The sequence below is a fragment of the Martes martes genome (genome assembly GCF_963455335.1).
Source record: "Martes martes genome assembly, chromosome: 1".
Taxonomy (NCBI): Eukaryota; Metazoa; Chordata; class Mammalia; order Carnivora; family Mustelidae; genus Martes; species Martes martes.
In genome coordinates this window covers 188,787,267-188,808,711 of record NC_137888.1, presented here as the reverse complement: position 1 = coordinate 188,808,711, position 21,445 = coordinate 188,787,267, and the positions used below count along the sequence as shown (strand labels likewise).

Below are 21,445 nucleotides of genomic sequence, written 5' to 3'. Positions count from 1 at the left end.
CAGAGATAGAAAATATTAAAAAGTACCAAACAAATCATAGAGCCAAAGAACACAATAAAAGAACTGAAAAATCCAATACAAGGGTTAAATAGCAGACTAGATCAAACAGAAGAAAGGATCAGTGGACTTTAATACAGGACAGTGGAATTCATCCAATCAGAGGAACAAAAGAAAAAGAGTGAAAATGTCTTAAGGCACCATCAAGCAGACTGGTATATACATTATAAAGTTAGAGGGGACTCAGAAGGAGAAGAGAGAGAGAAAGGGACAGAAAGCTTATTCAAAGAAAAATGGCTGAAAACTTTCCAAACCTGGGGAAAGAAACAGACATACAGATCAAAGAAGTCAAAAATTTCCAATAAAGATGAATCTGAAGAGATCCACAGCAAAACACATTATAATTAGATTGTCAAAAGTTAAAGATAAAAGAGACTCTTAAAAGGAGCAAGAGAAAAGCAACTTGTTACTTGAAAAAAAATCTATGACCATCAGCGGATTTTTTTAGTAGAAATGTTTCAGGCTAGAAGTGAGCAGGATGACATATTCAAAGTGCTTTAAAACAAAATCCCTGCCAACCAAGAATACTCTACCTTACAAAGTTGTCCTTCAGAACTGAAGAAGAGATAAAGAGTTTTCTAGACAAACAGAAGTTGAAGGAGTTCATCACCAGTATATCAGGCTTACAAGAAATGTTGAAGGGAGTTATTCAAGCTGAAGTGAAATGATGCTAATCAGTTATATAAAAATATGTGCAAATATAAATCTCACTGGTAAAGGTAAATATATAGTTAAATTCAGAATAGTCTAATATTGTCATGGTGGTGGGTGAACCACTTAAAAACCTAGAATGAAGGTTAAAAGACAAAAGTACTGCAAATAACTATAATTACAATAATTTATTAATGGATGCACAATATAAAAAGATGTAAATTGTGACATCAAAAACATAAAATGTGGGGACGCCTGGGTGGCTCAGTTGGTTAAGGGGCTGCCTTTAGCTCAGGTCATGATCCCAGTGTCCTGGGATCAAGTCCCACATCGGGCTCCTTGCTCGGCAGGGAGCCTGCTTCTCCCTCTGCCTCTGCCTGCCACTCTGTCTGCCTGTGCTCGATCTCTCTCTCGCTCTCTCTGACAAATAAATAAAATCTTTTTAAAAAAAAAAAAAAACATGTAATGTGGGAGGAGTATAAAAATGTGAAGCTTTTGTATGCATTTGAAGTTAAGTTGTTAACAGCTTAAAATACAATATTATAAATCTAAGATGTTTCATATAAATCTCACGATCACCACAAAACAAACATCTAGAATACTGAATAGATAAATAGAAATCAAGGCATTCCCATGCAGAAAATAATCAAATCACAAAGGAACAGAGCAAGAGAGAAAGAAAAGAACAAATGAACTGCAAAAGAGTTAGAAAATAATTAACAATATGGCAACGTATACCCATAACTATCAACAATTACTTTAAGCGTAAATGGAATAATTTATTTATTCCATCAAAGACACTTATCAAAAGACAAAAAGTGGGTAAATGGTTTCAAAAAAAGACCCAGCTATCTGCTGCCTACAAGAGACTTATTTTAGCTTTAAGGATACATATAGGTTGAAAACGAAGGGATGGAAAAGATATTCCACATAAATAGAAATAAGAAGAAAGCAAAAGTAGCAATATTTATATCAGACAAAACAGACTTTAAGTCAAAGACTGTAATAAGAGACAAAGAAGGTTATTATATAGGAAAAGGGGTCAATTTATCAACAGAATATAGCAACTGTAAATATTTATGCACCCAACAAGAATGCAAGTTAATATACAAAGCAAATCTTATTAACAGATCTGGAGAGAGACGTAGGAATACCGTAATAGTAGAGACCTTCAATATCCCACTTAGAATTACCCAGACAGAAAAACAAAATAAGGAAACATTGGACTTAAACTACGCATAGGGCCAGATGTATCTAACAAACATATATACCACATTCCATTCAAGAGCAGCAGAATGTATATTCTTCTCAACTAGACATGGAACATTCTCCAGGAGAGATCATATGTTAAGCCAGAAAACAAGTCTTCATTAATTTAAGATTGAAATCATATCAATCATCTTTTCCAACCAAAATGGTATGAAACTAAAAATAAACTATAAGAGAACTGGAAAATTCACAATATGTGGAAATTAAACAACATGCTCCTGAGTGACCAACGGGTCAAAGAAGATATCAAAAGAAAAATAAACAAATACCCAGACAAATGAAAATGGAAACATGAGATACCAAAACTTATGAGATACAGCAAAAGCAGTTCTAAGAAGGAAGTTAATAATGATAAATGCCTAAGTTAAAAAAAAAAAAAATCCCAAACAACATAAAATTATACTTCAAAAAACTGGGAAAAAAAAGGACAAACTAAGCCCAAAGTTAGCAGAAGGAAATAACAAAGATCAGAGTGTCTGGGTCACCTGGGTGGCTCAGTGGGGTAAGCCACTGCCTTCGGTCATGATCTCAGGGTCCTGGGATCGAGCCCTGTATCAGCCTCTCTGCTCAGTGGGGAGCCTGCTTCCCCCTTCTTTCTGCCTGCCTCTCTGTTTACTTGTGATCTCTCTGTCAAATAAATAAATGAAATCTTAAAAAAAAAAAAAAAAAGATCAGAGTGGAAATCAATGAAATAAAAACTAAAGAGATAATAGAAAAGACCAATAAAGCTGCTTTTTGAAGATAAAGTTGATAAGCCTTCAGCTGGACAGAAACAAAAAAAAGAGGACTCAAATAAATAAAATCAGAAATGAAAAGGGAGATATTACAACTGAGAACACAGATACACTAAGAATCATAACAAACTATAATGAACAATTATATGCCAGCAAACTAGATAACCTAGAAGAAAAAGATTCCTAGAAACATACAACGTACCAAAACTGAGCCTAAAGAAATAAAAATCCTGAACAGACTCAATAACTGGCAAGAAGACTGAATCAGTATCAAAAACTTCCCACCCACCACCCAAAATAAATAAATTAAAAAATCCAGGACCAGATGGCTTCACTGGCAAATTTAAAGAATTAATATCAATCTTTCTTATAGTCTTCCACAAAACAGAAAAGGAGAGAACACGTGCAAACTCATTTTATGAGGCCATCATTACCCTGATACCAAAGTCAGACAAGGACAAAGAAAAAAAAAGTACAGGCTACTATCCCTGAAGTTAGATATAAGAATCCTCAAAAATATTAGCAAAACAAATTCAGTATTACATCAAGGATCACTCACCATGATCAAATGGGATTTATCTTACAAGGATGGTTCCACATATACAAATCAATCAATATGACAAAGCATATTAACAAAATGAAGGATAAAAATCATATGATCACCTCAATAGATGCAAGAAAATCATCTAATAAAATTCAACATCTTTTCATGATTAAAAACTCTCAACATGGGTATAGGAAACCATATCTCAACATAATAAAGGCCATAATAAAGACCATATATGACAAGCCCACAGCTAACATCATACACAATAGTGAAAGGCTAAAAGCTTTTCTTCTAAGATCAGAGACAAGACAAGGATAATCACCCTTACCCCTTCTATTCAACACAGTACTGGAAGTTCTAGCCAGAGCAATTGGCAAGAAAAATAAATAAAAGGCATCCAAATCAGAAGCAAGAAGTAAAATCATTTGCAGATAACATGGTATTATATGTAGGAAAACCTAAAGACTTCTCACACACACACACACACAAAGTTAAATGAATTCAGTAAAATTGCAGGATATATTAAATTAATATATAAAAATCAACTGTTTCTATACACTAAAACTGAAATAGTAGAAAGAGAAATTTAAAAAATAATCCCATTTACAATAACATCAAAAAGAATAAAATACTTAGGAGTAAATTTAACCACAAAGGTGAGAGAAAATTATAAAACACTGATAAGAGAAATTAAAGAAGACACAAATAAATGGAAAGATATTCCACATTTATGGATGGGAAAAATTAATACTATTAAAATGTCCCTACTACCCAAATTGATCTACAGATTCAGTGTAATCCCCTTTCAAAATTCTAATGACATTTTTCATAGAAATAGAAAAAAAAGCAATCCTAAAATTCATACAGAAACCATCAACAAAATGAAAATAGCACTGGAGAATTATTTGTAAACCATATATCTGCTAAGGGGAAAATATCCCCAGAATACAGTAAAGTCATACAACTCAATAGCAAAATAAATAAATAAATAAATAAAATTTTAAAAAGGCAAAGGACCTGAGTAGGCACTTTTCTAAGGAAGAAATACAGATGGACAATAGGTACATGAAAAGGTATTCAATATCATTAATCATTAGAGAAATGCAACACAACGACAATGAGATATCACTTCATACCTGTTGGGACGTCTGTGATCTAGAAGATAAGAGATAACATACCCTGGCAAGGATGGGGAGCAATGGGAACCCTTGACACATTACTGATGCAAATGTAAGGTAGTACAGGTACTATGGACAACAGTGCAGACAATTTCCTCAAGAAATTAGTAACACAAGTACCATATGATCCAGCAATCCTACTTCTGAGTATATACCCAAAGGAAGTGAAATCATTATCTTGAAGAGGTATCTGCACTCCCATGTTCACTGCAGCATTACCTGTAATAGCTAAAGTTTGAAAAGTATTTAAGTGTCTGTTGATAAATGAATGAAGAAAGAAAAAGTGGTATTATTATCATTTAGCCTTAAAATATTACTGAGCCTTTAAAAATAAAAAGGCATATTATATAGCCTTTAAAAAGAAGGAAATCCTGCCACTTGTGACAACATGGATGAACTTGGAGGGCATTAAACTAAGTGAAATAAGCCAGTCATGAACTAACAAATATTGCATGGTAACACTTACATGTGGAATCTTTAAAAAAAATGGCAAACTCATAGAAAGAGAGTAGGATGGTGGTTGTCAGGGGACAGGGTGAGGGGAGGGTAAAATAAGGAGATGCTGGTAAGAGCACAAACTTCCAGTTAGAAGACAATTCTGGTCTAAGGAACCAATGTAGAACATGGTGACTATAGTTGATAATACTCTATTGCGTAATTGAAACTTGCTAAGAGAGTAGAACCTGTGTTCTCACCAAAAAGATCAATAAATAAAGAGGTAAATATGTGAGGTGATTATGTGTGTTAATTAACTCAGTGGTGAAATCTTCTCTCTCTCTCTCTCTCTCTCTCTCTATATATATATATATATATATAAAATCAACACATTGTACACTTAAAATATATTGTGACTTTGTCAATTATAGTTCAATAAAGCTGAAAAAAAAAATAAACCTGTTGGTACAGTAATTAAACATTTCCAAACAAGTAGACCTTCTTATATGATTAGAATGTGTGGAATGCCCAGAAGCAGCGTTTCCAAATGAATTCATCAATAAACATAAAACATAAAATTAACTGCTCTAGTTTTCCCAGAGATCCTATCTAGGTCAGACTGCCCTAGGACAGATGATTAAGTTAGTTTAGGTTCAATTCAGGACTACAAAACATGGAGTTATGTCTGAGGCCCCTTAGGCAACTTGGAACATTCCACAGTCAAAGAAGGCCAGCCAAAACCCAAAATCGATAGGGCCATTTAAATGATGACATCCCCAGTGGGTAAAGATGTTTGACTCCACACATCAGTGGCATGAGCTACTGTCCTGAGAATTCATCAATAGGTCCAAGATCCCATTAAAGCTTTTTAATTTCTGCTTAGTGATATTAGGATTTAATTGATGCCAAAGACACCACCTGCCAGTAGACAATGATGATGTGGCAGTCAGTAGAAAACGTCTTACACACAGGCCTTCCCAGATATGCTAGGGAATTCTACTGGCTGGATATACTGACTTGCCACACTTCCACTTTACAGTAGGTCTTGGTTGTTCTGCCTGTCCACCATCCATTCCCCACCCTCCTCCTTCTTTCACTAGCAATCCCACTTCCCCTTGGGAAACTATTCCACCCCTATTCTTAGTCCATGTTGCTTAGGAGGAACTGATTCACCCACAACTCCAGGGAAAGGCACATAACCTAGATGTGGCCAATTACCTTGGGACAGTGTGAATAAGATCGAAACTTGGAATTTTCACTAGAACTATCAGAAAAGTTATCTCTCGTTTCCTGCTGCTGGGATTGCTGAACTGGAAGACTGGAATGGGTATATATTACTGGAAGCCCTCTTACCATTAGGGTGAGATACTGCTTTAGAACAAACAGTGGAATAGATCATTTGATCTTCTGGAACCAGCAATTCTAGAAATCATGTGCCCGTATTTTTTCAGTATGTAAGCCAATAAAATACCTTTTTCATTTAGTCCATTTTGAGTTGTAGTTTCTATCTCTTGCAATCATTCTCAGAAACTGCTAAAACATGAGCTAGTGTGCAAACTATGGGTTGAGGGAATGCCATTTATTTTCTAGAACTATGCAATTTATCAGACTCCTGTTTTGAGCTTTATATCAAAAAGTGCCAAGGCACTTAGACAACAGCACTACTACAAACAATATCATACTCGATCTTCATAAAGTTAACTTGGCCATAACAGAATGGAGTTATTCATGGGACATATGGCTGAACGTTATCCATTAAGTCAAACATGGCACTAAGATTGGAAACCAGCAAGACTCCTTCAGCTTCAATCAGTGGGCCTTTCAGATCATTTGGTCTTATGGCTCCCAAATGTCAGTCCGTGCACAGGGAACATTTGCCAGAGTGTGGCCAAATCATCAACAGTGCACAGAATAATGAGGAAAATAAAGACTCTAATAAGGTTTTAATGATGCTATGTTATTTCATTTTTAAATTCTAAGATTTGGTGTTTACGTGTTCTCTTTTGTGAAATAATACCAATAGTAGATACAAATAATGTTTTTGGTGAAATATAAAGTAGGCAAGCCCATGCCCCCGTCGACCCAAGCTGCCCCAGTTTGTTCTCAGTGCTCTCAGCTTCAATACTGACAACCACAGTTGCTTTCTCCCTCACTTACACGTCTCCCCTTCTCTTTCTCAGGACATCTCTAATGGCTGCTTTCCAATTTCAGAGTTTTCCCACTGGGGAATTCCTTTGTCTTTCCTAATAGAAATTAAAGTAGCCTTTCTCTGACTTTCCCAAATCTACATCTCCTCCCATTATTCTGCTCACCTCCTTAGGCCAGACACAAGAAGCAGCTATCTTTCCTCTTGAGAAGACAGGAAAGGGAATTATAAATAAATATTTGTTGATTTTAAAAAGTAAATTTATAATACTGATACCAACATTGCTTAAAGCATTAAAGTGTCAAAAAGACCCTAAATACTTCACCATAAAGGGATGGTTAAATTCCCCTATAATGGAGAATAACATACAGGCATTAAAATTACAGTTATGGAGGCTTTGCAATAATATGGGGGACATGCTTATAATATAAGGTTAGATAAAGGCACACATTTTTTTTTTTTCACTATTCACAGAACAGTTTATTGACCTACCTCACCCGGCAGGCCCCGGGGCCCCTCCTGACCAGGGGAAGGGTCAGTCTAGTGCTCAGCTGGGCTGCAGCCCGTGCCCTGGGGAGGGGGCAGCAGCAGGTGACAATGCTGGCCAGTGCAGCCTTCAACAGCAGGATCTGAGCAGAGTCCAGACTCAACTCCACTTCAGGTTCTTGTCTTCCTCAGTCATAGCCGGCGTCTCAGTGACAAGGCCAGTGCCAATGGTCCGGTTGCCATCTCGCAGGGTGAAACGCTGGCCTTTTTCTAAGATCATGGGCTGCCGCAAGATAAGGCTGACCTTCAGGTCCTCCCCGGGCATGGCAAGCTCCTTCCCTGGTGGCAAGATGACACGACAGGCCATGTCCCAAGTCAGGGAGAACATGACAGGCATGAAGTGGGACACAAAAGGCTTGTGGCGGCCACCTTCCTCCTTGCTGAGGATATAAACCTGTGCCTCCACCTTCTGGTGGGGCTGGATGGACCCCGGCTTAGCCATGACCAGGCCACGCCTTAGGTCCTCTCGCTTCAAGCCTCGGACCAGGGCTCCAAGGTTGTCGCCCGCCTCTGCCCTCTCCAGACTCTTGTGGAACATCTCAATGCCTGTCACCACAGACCGAATGTTCTTGCTATGTCCCAGGAACTCACACTCATCTCCCTTCTTCAAAATGCCATGCTCTAGCGTACCTGTCACCACCGTGCCTCGGCCAGGAATTGAGTAAATGGACTCTACAGGCAGCAGGAAAGGCTTCTCCAGGTCTCGGGTGGGTACTGGGATATAAGTGTCCACGGCATCCAACAGCTTCTGCACAGACTTCACGCCTAGCTCAGGGTCATGTTGCTCAAGGGCACAGAGGGCAGAGCCTACGATGACCGGGGTCTTCTCCCCTTTGTAGCCAAACTCAGTGAGCAGTTCCCGGATCTCCAGCTCAACCAGCTCCACCATCTCAGAGTCCTGGACAGCATCTGCTTTGTTCACATATACCACAACATGCTCTACTCCAATCTGTTTGGCCAGTAATAGATGCTCTCGGGTCTGGGGCATAGGGCCATCATTGGCCGCCACCACCAGGATACATAACTATGAAAGCACAGGTAAGTTAAAATGCCCATGTGTGGATAAATTGTAAAAATGTCCACACAGATTTAACAGCACAGTGGGGTTATGGGTAATATCTGTTTTTTGTTTTTTTTTAAGATATTTATTTGAGAGAGAGAGCACAAGAGCGGGGATAGGTGCAGAGGGAGAGGGACAAGCAGACTCTGTGCTGAGCACAGAGGCTGACTTGGGGCTTGAACTCAGGACCCTGAGATCATAACCTGAGCTAAAATCAAGAGTGGGATGCTCAACTGATTGAGCTACCACAGTGCCCTGGGTAGTATCCGTTTTTGTCTTCTCTGAAGATTTTCCACAATGCTAGATTTTCCACAATGGGAAAATGCTACTTTCAAATGTAGAAAAATACATTTATTAAATTTATTCTACTTATTTTTGCAGCCAATATTTACTGATTACTCATTCTGTGAATGCCAAAAAAGCCATACTTTTTCCTAATCATTTCCTTTGCAAGACAGACTTTCCACGAATTTAGGCAAGATTTGCTTTCTTTTTTTCCTGCCAGCAAGAGTAATTGTACTGAGCCAGGCACCTACCTCTCTCAAAGCTATCTTTCGAATCTAATGACCACCACCACAGCTGAACTAACTCTAGGGCTGATCCTGCCCTATTTGGCCTAAGGGCACACCCATCTGGGAAGCCAAACTGGGCAGATACCTGAGGTCAAGGATACCATCCAAATTACTAGACTAGTACAAACCAAGAGAGAGAAATCAAGAAGCAATACAGGAGTTAGCAGAAGAAATCAAAGTCAAGTCGAAATATAAGCAGGGAAGTACACAATTCGTATATCCCTAGTGAGGTCTATTCTACAATAATGGGAAAACTTCACTGTTACCAGAATGTCAAAACTAAATTTTCTGAACGCTGGGCACCCCTTAATTCAACACTTAGGTTCTGACAACTTCCCAACTCATTCTCACCAACTGCATTAAACATCTAGCATCCTTTTTTGTGGGGGAGAGGGATGGGTTGTTTGATTTGCTTTATTTGGTATCTGAAACGCAATAGGACAAAGGGTGATATCACTCTTAACCTCATTGTAATTAACCAATTAAGAAGAGGCTGAGTTAGATACAGTGAAATATTAATATAGATGAGTTCCAAGTGGTTTCATTTCAAATAGACATCATCTGCCAACTTCTCTCCTGTGCCAAAACTGTACACATGACTATTTCAGCAGAGACCACATCCACTCTAAAGCCACAGTAGTCAAAGCCATCTGAGGGACACAATTATGGTATCTGCAGGAGGGAAAAAAGATTATGGGAATTCTGTCTCTTGTTAACTGCTAGGACCCAATTGCACAGGGAATGGGTGAAACAATTCTGTTAGTCAAGATATAATGTGAGATGCAACAATAATTCTGAGAGTCATCTGGATAAGAAGATTAAAGAGAATGAAATGAGCACTTTCTGAGCTATCTTGAAATGCAGATGAAATGCAGTCACCGCATCTGGAAAGTTAGGATTCCTGATATGCAAAGCTCTGTGGCCTGGCAAAAAATGTCAAAGCCTAAAGTCACTGAAGCTTTCAGTATGTTTGAAAAAAAGATTCAAACTACAGAAAACTAACAAGAATTACATCATGAACTTCTATATACCATTCTCAGGATTATCAACTGCTACGGTTTTTCCATATTTATTTTATCTCTTCCTCCCCATCTCCCTCTCCCTCAAACAAAAAGATTTTTTTTTTTTTCTAAACCACCTTAGTATCAGTGCTGCAAGTTTCCAGAATATGGGCTTAGAATACCACTAGAAAATGGTGTATTTGGTACCCATTTTGACTGAAGGGTAATTTTGAGCTAAAAGCAATTGAGAGCAAGCGGACAGGGAAAGCGCTTTACCTCCACTACCTGGAGGAAAATAAAGTGTAAATTCCCTCTTTTGTAAAAGGAAAGTTCCATTTATAAAGGAAATTTCCATTTGTAAAGCTTTCTTTCTTACCGGGCAGAGAGGTACTTTTATTACCTAAGAGACTCTTATCTGCATAACAGGATAACTTTTACTTGCCACATATTTCCTTCCCCACGTTCTATAACTTGCCCCCACATCCTTGCCCAGAAGCCCCCAACCCCCTTTCCCTTGTTTAGCCTAAGATGCTACATAAACCTCAACCATCTGGCCACCTCCTAGAGCCACATTTGTCTTCGAGAACTCCAGCATGCCTACCTGTGTACACAAGTAATTAAAACCCTTTGTTCTCTTGTTAATCTGCCTTTTGTCCTCTGGCTGTGAGCCCCAGGCACTGAACCTAGGAGGGTAGAGAAACAGGTTTTTCTTCTCTTACCATGTGATATCAAAGTCTTCTAAGAATAAGGGCAGTCGTTCAAAGAATGACAATGCAATGATCAAATTCCGGGGCTTTAACACCAGTAAAATACTATCTTGTATATAGGCCGTATTTAAATTTTTTTCAATTCCAAGAATGTCTGTTTTTTCCCCAATCCAGGATCACACTGCTTTTGTCATGTGTCTTTTCTCTTCTTGAATCCGGAATAGCGACACAGATTTTTTTAAAAAAAATTTTTAAAAAGATTTTATTTATTTGACAAAAAAAAGAGAGCACAAGCAGGGGGGAACTGCAGAGGGAGAGGGAGAAATGAGCCCCCACTGAGCGGAGAGACTGATGTGGGGATGGGTCCCAGGACTCCTGGCTCATGACCTGAGCTGAAAGGAGAAGCTTAACCAACTGAACTACCCAGGGGCCCCTCTCCTCAGATTTTTTTTGCTTCCCATTCATTAACATTTTTAAAGAGGGCAGACCTTTGGCTTTGTAGGATATTTATGCTAGTGTGATTGTTTCCTAAGGATAGATTCACACTATACATTTTTGAAAGGCTTACGACTTATGTGATTCTTAATGCATGCTATCAGGAGGAACTTGATGGAATGGTGATATTAACCTTGAGCCTCTGGATAAGGTGATATATACAGGTTACCCCCGATATCTGTGTGTGGGTGCATTCTCCTCCGAAATAGATCGTAAAACCCTCCTGGGAGAGATACCCTCCTTACTCACGGAGGAAAAAAGCATCCCTGTCTCTGAAGACAAGGGACATCAAGAAGAATGCATACTAAGATTTCCCCAGCTGGACTACACTTACCTCATATTCTCTGACCTAACATTTCTAAATGACTGCCTACTCTTCATCAAGCCTAGCATAGAAATACTTCGGTCTGTTTCCTTAGGCCCTCATTTCTTTAAAAAGGCTCCCGTGTCACGTAAAACTTAGATTAAATAAATTTGTATGCTTTTCTCTTGTCAATCTGTCTTTGTCAGTTTAATTTTCAGACCCTGCCAATGAAGGGTAGTCGGAAGGCAGGCAGGCCTGGAAAAGGGGATCCCGGGGACCCCACTCCAAGAGGAAACCACCCTTTAAAGGATTTTTACACCTTCCTGGAAGAAGCCCTCCACCCTTTCCCATGTGATAGTGTTGTGTCCCCCAAAAATGGGTACCCCAGTAATGCTTCCGTGACTCAAGGAGAGAGACTGATACAAAGCGAAAGTCAAGCAAAGCTTTATTTCGCAGCCAAGCATCAAGAATCAAACCGACCGTCAAACAGACTGGTCGGGGCCACCCCTTACAGAGAGGATGACCTCTCTCTGCCTTTCAGACTAACTTTTATAGAGCAAAGGCCATGTGGTTGTGCCTGGCCACACCCAGGTGGCCAATGAAATTGTAACACACAGAGAAAGCTGCACAGTCATGCTAGGTGACCAACTGAATTATAATTTACCCTAGTAGACATTTGAACCAGCCTATCACCTAGTTCAGAATTGGCGCCCAAAATGTGCCCAAAGGGCAGGGCCCATACTCCTTGGTAACTAGGAGACAGTAAGCGACCACACTGATTGAATACCTCCACCTGGCCTGACCCACCCTTGTATTTGGACTTTGTTACCTGGGACTGGTTTCCGGGACTTGTTTTTAAGTAAGTTCCCCTGAGGGGGAGGGGTGCAGAGTCAATTTAGGTTTTACAACAAAATGGCAGTTCAAACGGGGTGGGGCCACTCTGGCTGAATAGGCCCTTACAATAGGGGACAAAAACCTGATTGGGTGACTGGCACAGGGAGAGTTCATAAGATTAAAACAATCAGCTAACAAGCCTGTAAAAACCTCGGTCGCATAGAAACTCCAGTGACAGTCCTCTCAGGTCCCCTCCCTCCTCAGGAGCTGTGTACTGTCACTTTGCTATCTCTCAATAACTTTGCTTTGCTGTCCACCACTCTCCATTGGGTCTACCTCTTCATTCTTTGAAGCAGGGTGACCATGAACTACAGGCACCAATGGAGAAAATCCTGAAACACAGCCAGGGTCTCTGAGCGGGTTGAGGAAAACTTTTTTTCCCTTACAGTGTAGATATATAGAATATATAAAGTGTGAGAGTGAGAGAGAGTGAAAGTGAGAGAGATTGTGAAACTGTGCAAAGTTTTGTTCCCAAAAAAACTTTCTCTCAATGGCTTTAATATCTATTGATGATCCTAGCCTGAATTATTATGAAAGTAGTTATAAAATAGTGATTTCTAGTTCCATCATTGCTTCCCCATCTATTAACTGGTATGCCACTGTAAGAAGAACATCTCTTTCTCCGTCCTTTCTTTATTTACTTATTTTTTTAATTACTTATTTTTGTTTAAAGTAAGCCTAATCCATTTGATCTTTACGTGACCTGGTTCAGACTGGCTCCAATGTCATTCAGACATGGCCTCATCAATTTTCTTTTCTTTTTTTTTTTTAGCAGTTTTTAATTTCTTGGCTCCCTGCTCTGGACCAGCCATTTCTGCAAGGGCCACCAGGAATGGTGTTCAGAAACAAAGAGCAGTTACTGAGTATGCTCATTGCTACAGCACTATCACTGCAAATAGACTCTTATAGAGGGCAGAGCTAGGATGTATAAGTAAACAAATAAACAAGATGTGTATGTATAATATAATCATATATATAAGCATATATACGTAGATATAAAAATCATGTATTCGCACTGACACTTACAATCTCAGTCCAAAAGCTCAGTGTTCTAAAAATCCTGGCTCTCCCCAAAATTAATGTATTTATCCAATCCTACCATATGTACAAAATAGTTTCAGAATTGTTCCACCAATACTGCTATCAAGAGCAAACTTTATATAACATTCAAGATTTCTTTCTGGTTCTTTTATCTTCAGACAGAAGGTATACAGTCAAGGTACTACACTCAAAACAACTTGAATTAGTGTTTTTTTTTTCCTAATGTATTGTCATTTTAACATTTGATATATAGTTGGGCTCATTTACCTCTGTTTTTATTCAATCCCCCCCTTATTGTAATTTAATTTCATTTCTCGAGCATACAAAACATGAATACATGATTTCAAAATCAAAACTATTAAAAAAAAAAAAGGCATCAGAGTGGTATCACTCCATTCCCTAATTTCTCTGATCCCATTCCCACTCTGTAGTTTACTCATTTCATTTCTTCAAGTTCATTCTTCCTATGTTTCCTTTTGCAGAAATAATCAATTGATTGATCGATAGATAGATGATAGACACCTTTGTTTCTCCTTAGATAAAATGTAGCCTGCTATATGTACTCTTTTGTACTTTGCTCTTGGTACTGATAGTATCTCTGGGGCTCACTCCATATCAACTCATAAAGACCTTCCTTGTTCTATATCATAGCACATCACTGTATGGGCTATGCTAGGACTCATGCAAATAATCTCCTTTCTTTCTCTTTTAAGATTTTATTTATTTGAGAGAGAGAGAGAGAGGAACCAGGAGCCGGGGTCAGAGGGAAAGGAGAGAGGAAGAAGCAGACTCTCCCACTGAGCAGGGATCCTGACACAGTGTGCAATCCCAGAACCTGGGGATCACAACCTGAGCCAAAGGCAGAGCTTAACTGACTGAGCCATCCAGATGCCCCTCATATGATCTCCTTTCTAACAGGCATTTAGGTTGTTTCCAGTACTTCATAAGTACAAATAATAACGCATGTCTCTTAGGAGTTGAACACACTTTCTTATGCTTAAGAACCATGCTTATATCAAGTTTTGTGAATTATCTAGGTCTTTTGCTACAGTCCTATTGGATTTTTGCTGGTCCCTTTCTCCTCGATTTATAACTCTTTACATATTAGGCATGTTAGCTCTTTCTCTAATATAGCTTACAAATATATTCTCCCAACTTGATGCTTATGGTTTTTTCTTTATGTTTTTTGACAGGTAAAAGAGAATTTTTTTTTTAAATTTTTAATTTTATACAATCAAGTTTCAGTGCACCTGGATTTTGAATTATAGAAAGCCTCTCCTTACACCCAGATTATTAAAAAACTCCCCTACTGGTTAAATTTCAGTGCGCATGTGTATAGAAACAAAATACTATTTGCCAACTGACCTCTGGGCAATTTCAACGACGCGTGAAACTTTTTTATTTCCACCAAACCCTCATCTCCTAACAACATAGCTTTCATTTTCCCTAACTCCAGGTTTCCTTGGCAGGCCAGCCTCACCAGAGAGCTGTGAACTAAACCGAAATTGCCAAAGAAGACACTGCTCACTCATCACAACAACAGGAATCTTTCTCTCGAGCAAATAAGAATGTATAGTGCAAATCTGTTTTTAAATCACATACTTTCGTAAAGCAGGGATCACCTGCATTATATATTATTGTCTTTCAGTGATGCGTGCACTTTCTGCTATCATTGTTATTATCATGGGATGCATGCTTATTTTAGAAAAAGTAAAACTATTGTTTAGTAAAAGCAAATAAAAGTTTCAGAACTGTTAACAACAAGAACGTGTTACTCTATCAATAAAGACCTATGGAAGGGTGCCTGGGTGGCTCAGTGGGTTAAGCCTCTGCCTTCGGCTCAGGTCATGATCTCAGGGTCCTAGGATCGAGCCCCACATCGGGCTCTCTGCTCAGCAGGGAGCCTCCTTCCCCCACTCTCTCTTCCTGCCTCTCTGCCTACTTGTGATCTCTCTCTCTCTCTGTCAAATAAATAAATAAAATCTTAAAAAAAAAACCTTCCCTTTTCAATTAGATCCTGCTAACTGTATTTCCTGTTTGTAATCTGTTTCCATTTTCACTTCCTGTAATAATCTTTCCATGTTACTAAGTCGTCTACAACAACCTTTAAAAAAACTACATGGTATTTCACTGTATAAAGACAGAAAACATTTAAACAAGTATTGTGGGCTTAGGATGTTTGTTTCTTTTTGTGTTTGGTTTTTTTTTTTCATATCATAAACAGCTCTGTGATAAAATTACTTAAAGATGTACACCTTTGTGATATTTACCTTAAATATTTAGACAAGGAGTTGTTGGATCAAACGGTACACAAGATATTTGATACCTATGCCACATCGCCACCAGCAGAGTTTGAGAATAACTGTTTCCTTCACTTACACGCCACCCACACTTCGTGTTATCATTCCATTTTCTATCTCTTGATTTTTTAACACAAGATTAAACAGTGTAAAGCTCTGTAAAAGCACAAGACAAGCACATTTACAACAAAACATTACAGATGTGTGTCTAAAATCACTGTAAAACTCTTCCCAGACTCTAAACAATCTATTGAAACATCTGAAAAAACACTTCATTCAAAAATGAAGATTTTTTTTACTCTGCACAGCTCAGTCTTTAAATCTTAAAATCTCCCGCAACTGCCTTCCTTTTTTTTTTTTTTTTAAGTTTCATTTATTCACTTGAGAGAGTGGAGAGAGACCAGGTGGGAAGAGCAGACAGAGAGGGAGAAGGAGACTCCCAACACTGAGCTCATGATCCCAAGACTCTAGGATCCTGACCTGAGCCAAAAAGAGATGCTTAAGTGACTGAGGCACTCAGGCGCCCCCTCATGCAACTTCCTAACCACCTTTCCCATTTAGTAGGAGCCAAAGTTTGGCGCTGGTTATAAATGAACAGGAAGGTTCCTATACAGGAAGAATCAACCTAAGGAAGTTGTGGGAATAAACTTAGGGGAAAGCTTGTCCTTTCAAGACTTTACCAATTTAAACTCCATGATAATTCTTCCTTGTCACTTTTTGGCTAAAATTTTTACTTTAGCTTCTAGTCTAATAGCCCACACTTCTAAATTGCACTTTTAATGGAAAAACAGCAACATGGAATTTTCTTTTTTGAACCATCTGTGTTTTCACAAGAACATGTGACCACTACTGATAAACCCACTCTTTTGCACACCCCAATCAAACCCAATCTTAGGGTTCAAAAAGCTTAGGAAAATAATGCCGTTCCACAAAAACAGTACGTGATCAGAAACACTTGCTTTAAAATTTGATGTTTGGTGTGTGAAGCTTCTTAACAAGTGTTTATCAAACTGCATAATTTCAAAGCCTGGAGTGGTATATTGCAATGTTTTCCTGGGAGTTGATCATATTTGCATATCCTTTTACACTTCCTGTGAAATTAATTTTGCCTTTTGTATCTTGAACTTAGCTAATATAACTTGCCATTTTTACTTTTCATTGCTATGAGTAATATAGAGTAAACCCCCAAAGGGACCCCTGCAATGCCTACATAAGCTTTATTCTCTCACTGTTACATTTTTTCATATGAATACATTAAATCATGATTAATAAACCTTTACAGAATCCACTGGTCTTGCAAAAAGGCAAGATTCGTAATGATAAAGGCTGCCCAGCGAATAAAGGAAATGCTCCTAAACCCTAACACCGGAGGAAAAGGCCAGAGTTCATGGTGCTCTTGGCATATCCAACAACATGCCCTACGTCCTTCACCAAGAAGACACGTTCAACAATCGCTCAATGTCTGTTCAAGAGTGGCTTAACCACCAGGATACCAACATCAGCTGGTGACAATTAGACTGCTTTCTCTCAGGAACACAACTTTGTCAGACGTTAAAATCTGACAGTGATTCCAGGATTTTTAAAATTCCAGCTGGGGCACATGGGAGTGGGAATGAGATGATAATGAAAGAAAGGGGATGGTAGGGGTTGAGGGAAAGAGGAAGTAGGCATCAGATGCAGCTGAGATGCTTCAAAAAACAAACTAAATGCAGAAAAGGAAATCTCTGGAAATACAACATACCACACGAGACAAAGGTCACTGAAGGCCTCAAAGCATCATCCCACAGTCATTGTCCTGCAGTGCAGATGAGGAAAAATAATTTTCCCTTTACCCTTCTGAGTTTGTGGCTGAACCCCTCTCCCCATAGTATAAAGAGAACAAATGGAGAAAAAAAATTATATATATATATATATATATATATATATATATATATATATCAATGCACACATACATACATACATACATACAGGACCCCACAAGGATATGAGACTCAAAGGCAGTCAGACAATGAGGCTTATATACCATCCAGAGCTAAAGGAAAAGGATAGTAGTTCGGGGCTTCAAATGGGGCACGCAATTCACAGGAAGGTGAGAGGAGCAGATGCTTGATAAACAAAGGTGGTCCAGTCATGCAGATAAGTCTCTCAGGGGAAAAAGTTCTCTCAGACCATAGGCTCTTCCAGGTATAGGTATAGGCGTCCTTTCTAATGTAAATGTCCTTTATAAATGTAGATTTCCTTTACAAAATGGTAACTTCTAATCTGCAATTTCTTAAAAATACTCAGCTAAAAATAATCCTTATGCTAAAGAAGCATATTTTGGGGAGACCTATTCTGCTCCCTTCAGCCCTCAACAGCCACTCTGCCTAGCTGACAATTTAGTCAAGGCCAGGGACCCTAAAAGACAATCCGAGGGAGGAGCTGGGGGCCACACGAAAATCCCTGACCACAGGGATAATTACCCCACACCACAACAGAAATTACCCTCTGCCACACCTTGTACTGCTTTCATTTCTTCTCCTACTTCAAGCCTATCTCTAATTTGGTCAAAACATAGGGCTGGCAAAACCATAAGATACCTAGGAATAAACCTAACCAAAGAGGCAAAGAATCTATACTCAGAAAACTATAAAGTACTCATGAAAGAAACTAAGGAAGACACAAAGAAATAGAAAAATGTTCCATGCTCATGGATTGGAAGAACAAATATTGTGAAAATGTCTATGCTACCTAAAGCAATCTACACATTTAATGTAATCCCTATCAAAATCCCATCCATTTTTTAAAAATGGAACAAATAATCCTAAAATTTATATGGAACCAGAAAACACCTCAAATAGTGAAAGGAATATTGAAAAAGAAAGCCAAAGTTGGTGGCATCACAACTCCAGACTTCAAGCTCTATTACAAAGCTGTCATCATCAAGACAGTATGGTACTGGCACAAAAACAGACACATAGATTAATGGAACAGAATAAAGAGCCCAGAAATAGACCCTCAACTCTATGGTCAACTAATCTTCGACAAAGCAGGAAAGAATGTCCAATGGAAAAAAGACAGCCTCTTCAACAAGTGGTATTGGGAAAACTGGACAGCCACATGCAGAAAAATGAAATTGGATCATTTCCTTACATCGCACATGAAAATAGACTCCAAATGGATGAAGGACCTCAACGTGAGAAAGGAATCCATCAAAACCCCTGAGGAGAACACAGGCAGCAACCTCTTTGACCTCAGCCGCAGCAACTTCTTCCTAGGAACCTCACCAAAGGCAAGGGAAGCAAGGGCAAAAATGAACTATTGGGACTTCATCAAAATCAAAAGCTTTTGCACAGCAAAGGAAACAGTTAACAAAACCAAAAGACAACTGACAGAATGGGAGAAGATATTTGCAAATGACATATCAGATAAAGGGCTAGTATCCAAAATCTATAAAGAGCTTAGCAAACTCAACACACAAAGAAGAAATAATCCAATCAAGAAATGGGCAGAGGACATGAACAGACATTTCTGCAAAGAAGACATCCAGATGGCCAACAGACACATGAAAAAGTGCTCCACATCACTCGGCATCAGGGAAATACAAATCAAAACCACAATGAGATACCACCTCACACCAGTCAGAATGGCTAAAATTAACAAGTCAGGAAATGACAGATGCTGGCAAGGATGCGGAGAAAGGGGAACCTTCCTACATTGTTGGTGGGAATGCAAGCTGGTGCAACCACTCTGGAAAACAGCATGGAGTTTCCTCAAAAAGTTGAAAATAGAGCTACCCTACGACCCAGCAATTGCACTACTGGGTATTTACCCTAAAGATACAAATGTAGTGATCTGAAGGGGCACATGCACCCAAATGTTTATAGCAGCAATGGCCACAATAGCCAAACTATGGAAAGAACCTAGATGTCCATCAGCAGATTGATGGATAAAGAAGGGGTGGTATATATACAATGGAATACTATGCAGCCATCAAAAGAAAAGAAATCTTGCCATTTGCAACAACGTGGATGGAACTAGAGGGTATTATGCTTAGCGAAATAAGTCAATCGGAGAAAGACAACTATTATATGATCTCCCTGATATGAGGAAGTGGAGATGCAACGTGGGGAGTTTGGGGGGTAGGAAAAGAATAAATGAAACAAGATGGGATCGGGAGGGAGACAAAAAATAAGAGACTCTTAATCTCACAAAACAAACTGAGGGTTGCCAGTAGGGGGGGTAGGGAGAGGGTGGCGGGGTTATAGACATTGGGGAGGGTGTATGTTATGGTGAGTGCTGTGAAGTCTGTAAACCTGGCGATTCACAGACCTGTACCTCTGGGACTAATAATACATTATATGTTTATTAAAAAAAATTTAAAAATTATAAAAAAAAAAAAGGTAGGATTGGGGTCTAGGGCCAGGATTAGGGGGAGACGAGTGAGTCACTGGCCTCAGGTGCAAAATTTAAAAGCTGCTAAAAAAAAAAAAAATCCCAGTAATCAAGATAACACTTCAATGTAGTATTTTTAAAAATCAAAATTAATGCAAAAACTCCCTGGTGAACAAAATACTGAAATTTTAAATAAAGATTAATGCCACATCTGAGCCTTTATATACAATCTTATCTACATGTTTTCATGTATTGTTTTAAAAGCTAACTTTTGGAGAAGACATTAAAGTGATTAAAAAATATTGGAAAATTGAAAAGTAGGTTTATTTAATACATCATATTAAATATAATGAAAACAGAATTTATTATAATTTCAATTTTCTGGTTTTAATAGGTACAAAGGTACAAAGTCAATAATATTTTCAATATTTGTTTCTTTATCTTGTTTTCAGTGGGGAAAATCACCATGTTTGACATTTTCTCCTCAACAACTGATAATCTTAAACAATTTTAAATTAACTTAGTTAACTTCATTAATTTAATTAATTTCATTTTCTTTTGCCTCCAGCTCTAATATGGGTCAGCACTGCAATGGTCTTTATTTAAAATACTTATTTTTACTCATTGTGGATTTTTCTTGCACTTATTTAAAAAAATACACAATTAAAATATTTTTTCCCGATTACTGAGTATTTTGGCACTCTTTTAAACTGTGCGTTGCTGGGGTACCTGGGTGGCTCAGACAGTTAAGCATCTGCCTTCTTCTTAGGCCATGATACCAGGGTCCTGGGAGACAGCACCCCACTCCTCCACCTTGGATCCTGCTCCCTGGTCAGCAGGAAGTCTTCTCCCTTTTCCACTGCCCCTCCCCCAACCTGGGCACATGTTCCTCTCTCTCCCTCAAATAAATATAATAAAATCTTAAAAAAAAAAATTGTGCATTGTCTGTTCCATCCAAGTCAAAGTTGAGGCTACAGCCATTTCAGAAAAATAATAACCAAAATGACTCTGAATGTGGAAAGGAGCACAAGATATGTTAAATGAGGTTGTATGTTACAGAGTAATATGTAAGTATAGGCTCATTTGTGGTTTAATTTTTTTTTAATAACTAAGTCATTATGTACACCAAATATG

At 38.5% G+C, this 21,445-nt stretch overlaps 1 protein-coding gene and 1 long non-coding RNA gene across 2 annotated transcripts in view; both read right to left on the bottom strand.

Moving 5' to 3' along the window:
• The window catches only part of LOC308347467, a 385,072-nt gene that overhangs the window by 49,584 nt on the left and 314,043 nt on the right, over positions 1–21,445 (bottom strand). The gene's annotated exons all lie outside the window — the stretch shown is intronic.
• Positions 7,486–21,445, bottom strand: part of LOC308351363 (elongation factor Tu, mitochondrial-like) — a gene marked incomplete at its 5' end in the record, with an annotated part of 40,661 nt that continues 26,701 nt past the window's right edge. The window contains one exon of the mRNA XM_080816921.1: positions 7,486–8,587. Coding sequence (XP_080673047.1) covers positions 7,664–8,587 — 924 coding nt within the window. The 3' untranslated portion in view covers positions 7,486–7,663. The remainder of the gene's footprint in view (positions 8,588–21,445) is intronic.